We start from the raw sequence: 9,031 nt of genomic DNA on the forward strand, positions 1-9,031 counted from the left end.
AGGGCTGGTCCTGGACCAGAGGGCTGGGAGGTAGCCTTTCCCCCCAAAGCCTGCTCTGACGCAGGTCTGCAAGGTTGGGCTCTTCTGCTTGGCTGGGCATCGGCTAGGTCCTACCCACCCCACCTTACCCCTCTCCCCAGGGACTAAGGAGCGCATGTCCATGAGGAGGCATCTCATTCCAGCATGTAGGAGGTGGGAAGGGTCTCAGAACACTATCTAAATCCAGTGTTTCCTAACCTGTCCACCCGCGTTCAGATAATCTGGGGCATTGCTGACCTAGCCCTTCATAGGAGGCCTTGCTCAAGGTCACAGGCAAGCCAGAGGCGGTGCCCAAAGTAGCACCCAGACCTGAGACCAGCCCAGAGCCTTTTCCTGACCTTCCTCAGTGCCTCATGCCGGGACAGTCAGCAGAAGGCCCTCTCCTTGCTTTGGTCTTCCAGTGACAGAGGCAGGGAGATGAGAATCTGGGAACAGGCCCAGGCTACAGAGGCCACTGCTGACTCTGGTTTGTCCTGCCCCACCCCCACTTCACCTGTGTGATTCCCAGGGCAGGGGAGGGAGAAGGAGCATAGCAGGAACCAAGCCCCATGGCGGGTTCATGCTTGCACTGGGTGCCACCTGATCTGGGCCCTGTGGCAGCCTGCAGCCCTCATCAAAGCTGGTGCCTTGAAACTGAAGCCAGCCCTGCCTTCCAGCTTCTGGTCCAGGCTTTCCCAACACCCTAGAAACAGGCCCCACAATCTCTGAGGAGCTGGGGCCCCCGGGTCATATCGGGGAGTCAGGTCCATCTCCAGGTTCCCATTGACCTGCAGCTGCACGAAGGATGGCCCTCCTGAAATGAGTGCCAGTGCGAGTGCTGGAGGGCTGAGCAGTGACAAAAGCTGTCACTGCTTGTGCTGGTGCAGCCGGGCCGACCAATGCAGGTGCCTTCAGTGAGCGGATCTCTGACCCTCAGGAATGGGCTCCTGCCCGCATCTCCCCAGGAGCCTGATGCCAGCCTGGCAGCCTCCACACCCCAGCAGCTCAGGGGAAGAGGATGTGCAGTCAGATGCGGCAGGGGCTGCCCATGCCCCAGACAATCCCATGGCAGCTCAGGGGCTCCCGCCCAGCCCAGAAGCTGCAGCTATCTGGCCTATGGCAGGCAGGCTGGGACCAGGAAAGCAGAGAGCCCCACGGCCCATGCCTCGGGGGCCAGAAGGTTCACTTCACTGTGATTACATGGATTTATTGTGATTGGCACTGCTAAGTCCAGAGGATGGATTCCAGCCAGAGACAGCAGCACTTTCCAGAAGGGAACCGGCCCCTCTCACCGCCTCCCCTCAGAACCACATCTGACCGCAGGAGTGGCTGGTGGCTGTGCACAAGGAACGGAGCCCTGTGAGCTGTGCGGTGTGGGCTGGGGAAGCAGAGATGCCAGCCCTCGTGCTTCAACTGGTCCCTGCGGCGTCACCTGCATCGGGGACCTCTCCTCTCCCCTGGAGGGTTCGGTGCCGCTGATGGTCAAGGGTAAACAGACCCCATTCCCGATGGCCCCCTCCCTGCCTCCCGAAGTTGGGCTGTGTGGGTTACAGTTCTAGATTCGAGTCATAGTCTGGCCCAGCAGTCTAGCTTGGCCACTCTGTCCAAGGCTGGCACTTGCCCTGTGCGGGGCAGTGCTGGGGCTGCTGGGAGCCGGTCGCGTGCTTTCTGCTGGTTAGTGTTCACTTTGCTCTCACCGCCCTCTGTCCTCGGGTCCAGGCGGATCAGGGGCTCTGGGGAAACTGCTGGAATTCAGGGCGAGGGTTAGCCTTTTCCAGCGCCCTGTGAGAGACCAGAGAGAGGGTTCAGGTTTGACGTGGGGAGACAGCCTCAACTCTTAAAAGAGATGTGACAAGATGTGGCAAGGCCTTACTGGGTGGGCTGGTATAGGTCTTTCTCCCAAAGCTGGGCGGAGGAAGACAAGGCAATGTATAGAGACAGAAGGCTCTGGAAAGCAACTCTTAGGGCTACGGGGGAGGAAGTCAGTAGTTCAGACTGGCCTGTGGCCTAGACATAACGAGCTGAGGAAGTTCTCCAGGCTCCCCTTGAGCACATTTGTGCCACCACACTTCCATCTGTGAAATGGGAATGAAGGATGAGGGGAGCTGAGGAAGAGGACACAGCCTTGCCAACAAGCAGTGCTCGCCTGACCCTTCGCAGCCGCTCCTCTGCCTTGCCCTCGGGCAATGGTTCTCAGATGATCAGGCGGCTGGCTGTCTGCAAGGGGAGAATCGGGCAGAATGGTTTTTGGAGTAGGTTCTGGTTGGGGCGGGAGGAGGACAACTTTGGGATAAAGGGTATTATGAGCAGGGGTCAGAGCCCAACATTACCCAATCAGGATGGCCGGGATGAAGAGGAGACCGGCTCCCAGGAGGAAGGGGAACCCTTTCATAAAGTTCAGGGTGGCTGGGTAGAGAGAGTTAAAGATGCCAGAAGCCATCAGCATGGCCAAGGCATTGACGCAGGCCACAGCAGAGAAGAGGGCACCTGTGAAGAAATAAGCATCACCCAGTGAGGTCTGAAGACCTAGATTCAAATCCTACCACCCCTAGCTCGCTGCTGTGTGACCTGGGGCAAGTCACTTAACCTCTCTGAGTCTTATCTCCCTCGACGATAAATCCTCCATCGTGCATCGTGGTAAGGATTCAATGAGATCATGCACAGAAAGCACTTGGCACACGGGGCTACAGACAAATGGCTGTTATTAAATCCATGTATTAAAAGTACATGTGAGATCTTCTACCAAAAAGCCTGATAAAACGGTTTTTGTTTATCTCCTTTTGAAATCATCTCCTGTTTGGGATTCATTGCTGGGTTAATTCCCAGTTCGAACACTTATTATCTGTGTGGTTGATGAATCAGCTGCTTATCGTTCTGGGTTTCTGTTCCCCTTCTGTTAAATAAGGCTAATACCTATTTCATAGACTGCTGGCAACATTAAATTCACATGTAAAGTATCCGCCACAGGCCCCCTGGCATAGTAAGTTAGTAAGGGCTGCTCTTTTCTCCCGTTCCCCTTGGCATCTCAGGGCAGAGGGAAGGTGCTGCAAAAAGAGCCTACTGAGGGAATGAATGAAGGTAAATGGTTTTGGAAGGCAAGAAAATGAACCTTTACTGGGCTACATACGGCACCAGATCCTCCGTCCAGGGCAGGTGGGGAAAAGTGCAGGAGCCGGATGTTTCCAGACTAGGGTCTAAAGACCCAGAGGCCTGAGAGGCTATTCTTTACAGACATGCCAGCAGGACCCAAATGTTGCAAAATGAGCAACAACCCAAGGGAAGTCGAGTTTGAACCCTATCAGGCTGTCAAGAGCTGCAAAGGCCTTGTCATCAAGAGCAAACCGCTCACGTAACAGACGAGGGAACGGGTGCAGAGACGGTAAGGGACCTGCCCAAGGGCTCACAGCTCTGGGTGACAGAGCCAGGACCCCAAACCACACCCCAAGACCTGCTGCTCTGAAGAATAGACCCGGGTTTGCATCCAGCTCCACCATTTACTCAGTGACCTTGAGTGACCCGATTGAACCCTCTGGGTCTCTGCCTCTTCAAGTGTCACTTGGGAACAAGGAAATATTGAAAGGTCGTCTGCTTCCTCTAAGCCTGCGCGCAGACCCTGGGGAGGCAGGGAACTCTAGCACCGTCACATGCCTTCCGCAGCTGGAAAAGCGGAGTTCTGGAGAGTCACTCCTGGGCGTGGGATACCCGGGGGCACAAGGGGGTTCTGCCGACTGCACATTCCAACCCTGAGATCGGAAAATCTGAGGCACTGTGGCCCCGGGCCAGCCCCAGGCACTCTCTCTTGGCTACGAACTCCCCCTGGGTGGAAGGGAGGCAGGTAAGCCGCCTGGCGGCTCACAGCTGCGCTCTGCCCAGTCCAGCCAACCCTGGGCAGGGGGCACCAGATGCAGGCTGACCCTGCCACTCACCCTGCTCGGACTCGCCCACCAGCCTGGAGAGCTTGGCCCGGACGACGGGGGTGGTGACTAACGACAGGAACAAGAGCCCGTACCCTGCAGAGAAAGAAATGCAGTCAGGGAGGGGGGGCCCAGCACCCTACGTAGCAGAACTCCTATGCATACCCCATGCGGGCCTCAGGCTGGACACAGGAAGAACTTCCTTGCTGGTGAAGGAGACAGCGACCAACGAGGAAGGGAGACTACTCGTCTCAAGGCTGCTCCCTCTTTCATGAGTGAATGCTGATTCCCCACCGTGTCCTTGTCACAACACCTCTGCAGGTGGTCACTGCAGGCGTCACCCACCCATCTCGCACGTGAGATGGCATGGCCCAGAAAACAAGCACGGGCTTTGGAGTCAGCCCCGAGTTCTACACCCACCACCGTCACTTCCTAACTGTGTGGCCTTGGACGTGACTCCTATCGGTGAGAGGATAACAAAGCCCTCCTCACGGGATGGTTCTGGGTATAGGAGGCTGAAGGACGGTCCCCCCTAAGATATCAGGTGTGAACCCCTGAAATTTGTAAGTGCTGCCTTATTGGGAAAACGAGTCCCTGAAGATGCGTTTAAGTTAAGGATCTTGAGCTGAGCTGATTTTCCTGGCTTACCAGACTGGGCCCTAAATGCAACCACACGAGTCCTTAGAGGGAAACAGAGGGAGATGTGACACGGGACAGAGAAGGCACACGGACGAGGAAGAGACCATGTCACCACTGAGGCAGAGATTAGGGTGGCACGGCCACAAGCCAAGGAACTTTAGCAACCGCTGGAAGCTGGAAGAGGTGAGGGAGATTCCCTCCGAGAGCATCCGAAGGGAGCCTGCTACCCTTGATTTCGACCCCAGTGAGACTGATGCTTGGCATCCAGCCTCCAGAACTGTGCAAGAATAAATTTCCATTGTCAGGGCGCCTGGGTGGCTCAGTTGATTGAGTGTCTGACTTCAGCTCAGGTCATGATCTCTCAGTCCGTGGGCTCGAGCCCCACGTCGGGCCCTGTGCTGACAGCTCAGAGCCCAGAGCTTGCTTCAGATTCTGTGTCTCCCTCTCTGCCCTTCCCCAGCTCACACTGTCTCCCTCTCTCTCAAAAATAAACAAACATTAAAAATATATATAAAAAAAAAATCAGGGGTTGCTGACCAGCTGACTTTGTAAACAATGTATTTTAGGACTCTAGCAAAATTCATCTGTTCCTTTCATTTTTTAAAGCCTATTTATTCATTTTGAGGGTGTGTGAGAGAGGGAGTGTGCACGTGAGTTAGGGAGGGGCAGAGACGGAGAGAGAAAGAAAGAGAGAGAATCCCAAACAGGCTCCACACTGTCAGTGCAGAGCCCGACACGAGGCTCCGTCTCACGAACCGAGAGATCGTGACCTGAGCCGAAACCAAGAGTCAGAGACATAACTGATGGAGCCACCCAGGCGCCCCTCATCTGTTCCTTTAAACAAGTTCACTTCCTCATTTCCAGCCGCCCCTCTCCTACCGGGAAATAAAAAAAAAAAAAGAACAAGAAAAAGAACTAACGCAGACAGGAATCTGATATCTGTGGTCTGAGAAGACTGGCTTTTTTTTTTTTTTTTTAAACCCAAAGAAGCTGACCAAAGATGTTTGAGGTAGGGCCCGTGATTCGTATCAGAGAAGCGAGCATTAGGGCATTAGTGGCCTGGACTTTGTATACGAACCCCATAAATACCAGCTATGGGAGGCCAAGGAGTGGGGCAATTAGCCTACGAGCCATACTTCTGTCTTTTGCTCTATCTTACTAATGACGTTTATAGTTGATAATGAGGATTAATTACTGAAGGTCTATCTCCTCCATTTGACAAAGATGGCATTTTTATGAAGTTTCCTCGTTGTCTGTCCTCCGCTGCAGGCGAGGAGCACAACAGCGTTTCCAGACACAGGCGTGAACCCAGGGCTGGGGAGCGTCTGCCCCCCAACTTTCGCCCAGCGCCTCTGGGACACGCTGTCCCCGAGCCCACACACTTTACCTGTGAACATGAGGGGGGTGATGGTAGCAAACGCAAAGACCACCATCCCCAGAATGTTGAAGGCCAGGCCAATCTCGGCCACCCACGCGTCAGCCAGGCAGTGCCGCAGAAGCTGCAAGCCCAGCAGGCTGGTGAGGTACGGGAGGTGCTGAGCCGCAGAACCGTAGCCGATCAGCTTGGAGTCCCAGCAGAGGGGCTTGCTCAGCTCATAGAGGGTCAGGATGTCCTGGGCCCCAAAGTGCACAGTGACCACCATGAAGATGGCCAACGAGTACAGGGCTAAATGCCTCCTGGACTTCTCCGGGGCCCAAGTCACGTAGAGCCGGACAAGGGAGCGGTGGTGCCGGAGCGTGAAGAGCCGGGCAGGCTTTGGCTCCTTCACCGTCTCACCAAAGCAGAACGCGGCATAGAGGGTCATGGCTATCAACAAGGCCAAGGCCAGCCAGAAGGGGTTGGCGTACCCCTGGGCCCGGAGCCAGTGGCCCCCGAGGAGGCTCGCCAACATCCCCGCGACCCCGATGCACGATTCCAGCAGGGCCATTCGCATGGTGCGGCTGCGGCTGGAGCTGACGTCCGCCACCGACGCGAAGCCGGCGGCCAGGAGGCCACTGAAGTCCCCGAGGAGAGCGCAAAGGATGCGGCCCAGCACGAAGTAGCCGACGTGGAGCTCCAGCTGCACCACAAAGATGGACACGACGGCCTGCAGCAGGAGGCCCAGGGAGGCCAGCACCAGCAGCGGACGGCGGCCCACGCAGTCACTCCAGGCACCCAGCAGCGTGAACGAGAAGAGCCCCACCAGGAAGCCGCCCAGGTTCATGTAGAGGGTCCAGTGGGAGGTGAGGGTCTCCACTTCCTGCGGGGACATGAGTCTTACCAGCGTGCCGTTGCTCACTCCGGGTTGCCTCGCCCCGCCCCCCAAACCATCACCACCCTGGGAGATACCGGGATGGGGACTCTCTTTGGAGCCCTGAACCTCCGAGAACCGGCCCTGGGTTAAGGGGGACGGACCACGGTCCCAGTCCCTTTTCCTTTTTCTTTTTCTTTTAATATTTTTATTTATTTCTAGGAGAGACAGACAGCGTGAGCAGGGGAGGCTCAGAGAGAGAGGGAGATACAGACTCTGAAACAGGCTCCAGGCTCTGAGCTGGCAGTCAGCAGAGCCCGACGCGGGGCTCGAACCCACGAACCGTGAGATCGTGACCTAAGCGAAAGTCGGACGCTTCACCGACTAAGCCACCCAGGCGCCCCTCTTTTTTTTTTTTTTTTTTTTTTTAACTCCCTTTTGCTAATCCTCCCGGCCTTGCTCTATTTAGAGGAACTTGAAGCAGCCCCGACACTTCACTGGTCGGTCGGGCGCCCGCCGGGCTCTGGCCCCGCCCACTACCCAATCTCCATACCACCCCCGACGCCCCCCCCCCGCAGCCTGGCCTCGCCCAGACGCAGGCCCCGCCCCGTCGGCGGCCCCATCGCTCCGCCCCGCGGCCCACCCCGCGCCGCTGCCGCGCGCCCCTCCGGCGCCGGTACCTTCATGACGGGGTCCGCGCTGTGGTTGCTGCAGCTGCCCCTGTCGCGGGTGCCGTTGTAGCCGAGGTCGGCACTGAAGCGGTGCCACAAGTACTGCGTGGTGAGCGGGCCCTGCAGGACCAACGCGAAGTTGGCGAGGAATATAAGCGGCTCCACGGGGCCGCGGCACAGCACGGCCGCCGCGGCGCGGCCCCGGGCCCCACCCGGGGGGCTCGCGCGCCCCTCCATGCGCGTGCGAGTCGGGGCCGGCGCGAGACGGATGGCTGGACTAGTCTGCGCCTGCGCCCAGAGTCCCCTTTTTTAAAAAGTCGGGAGGGGCGGGGCCGCTGTTCCCTACACTCTCGCCCCGCCTGCTCCTGCTCCGCCTGGTGCCGGCGGGAGAGGGGCCCCTCACCCCTGCCTCCCTGGATGACCTCACCTACCCTCGGCAAGGATACCGCCCTACAGCCCTCCATTCCGGGACCAGAAACACTCCTACCAATAACAAACAACATCACTAATTAACATTTATTGATCGTTTACTGTGCGCCAGGCACTGTACTCAGCTCTGCGTGCATTGGTCAGCCAACACCCCAGAAGGCTAGGCTTTATGAATGATCACGGTCTACAGCTGAGGAAATGAGGACATGGGGCGCAGGCATGGGGCACCCAAGGCAGAGCTCGAAGAACACTTGACCTCTGACATCTATCTACGCTGATGTTCGGCGCTGCAGCAAAGGCAGCTCAATGAGTGCAGCCTCACGCTTCCACTGTCTCGGCTCTGCCTGCCACTGCCTTGGGCATGCCACTTACCTCCCTGTGCCCCGTTTCTTCATCTTTAAAATAAGGGTGCTAATACACCCCGCCTCCAAGAGTGGCTGTGCAAGATGAGTGTCGGTACATTCTAATTGCTGTTATTGTTATTAATAGGCTGTTACTTGCTCCACTCCTGCCCTGGGTCTTTTCCTTGGGGAACCCGTCCTAGGACTGGCTCTGCAGGGGACTGGAGGGCCCTGGAGGCCACGGGTGTGGGTGGCCCTGTGCCCCTGGGTGCTCCTGCTCTAGGAACTGGGCCAGGAGGCAGTCACACCGCCTGTCTAGGCACGTTTTCTGGCCTGTAAAAGGGAACAGCATTAACCTGCCTTTCTCCTTTATCATTTACCCACTCGGCCTATTGCTTGATCGCCCCTTAGACGTCAGGGACCATGCTGGGGGTGCTCCAAGGGCACAGCTGTGGAGGAAACAGGCAAAGCCTTTCCCAGGCCCTGTAGTTCTTAGAAGGGTCGGGGGAGAGACCTCAAAGAATCCTGCTAATCTGTGTAAGAGCTCAACTGTGGAAAGTCCTTTACAGGAGAGGAGCCCTGGGACTCCAAGACTTCTCCTTCCGGAGCCTGCCCAGGTCTAGGAGCAGGGCCAGAAAAGGCCGCTTGCCTTGACAATTGAGCAGTGGAATGAACTTCTGGAGACAAGCTCTCTGTGCCGTGACCCACAGGCCTGAACTTTGAGATGGTGGGGGCCATCCATTTCTGGCTACCGTGACTGTGCATGGGCTTGGTGCTGGCTTATTGAC

At 57.1% G+C, this 9,031-nt stretch overlaps 1 protein-coding gene across 2 annotated transcripts; it reads right to left on the reverse strand.

The window, feature by feature from the left end:
• Positions 1-1,209: 1,209 nt before the first annotated feature.
• Positions 1,210-7,751, reverse strand: SLC46A1 (solute carrier family 46 member 1). 2 transcript variants are annotated; one of them, XM_039252383.1, is made up of 5 exons: positions 7,483-7,751; positions 5,959-6,811; positions 3,945-4,028; positions 2,349-2,505; positions 1,210-1,800 (listed from the first exon to the last, which is right to left on the reverse strand). In XM_039252383.1, the coding sequence occupies exons 1-5, from the start codon at positions 7,708-7,710 to the stop codon at positions 1,743-1,745; spliced, it is 1,380 nt and encodes a 459-aa protein (XP_039108314.1). In that variant the 5' UTR covers positions 7,711-7,751; the 3' UTR covers positions 1,210-1,742. The 2 variants fall into 2 exon arrangements, with proteins under 2 accessions (XP_039108314.1, XP_039108322.1); XM_039252391.1 differs by lacking the exon at positions 3,945-4,028.
• Positions 7,752-9,031: the final 1,280 nt, after the last annotated feature.

Source organism: Hyaena hyaena, unplaced genomic scaffold (assembly GCF_003009895.1).
Source record: "Hyaena hyaena isolate Hyena2069 unplaced genomic scaffold, ASM300989v1 scaffold_10, whole genome shotgun sequence".
In the NCBI taxonomy this organism is placed as follows: domain Eukaryota; kingdom Metazoa; phylum Chordata; class Mammalia; order Carnivora; family Hyaenidae; genus Hyaena; species Hyaena hyaena.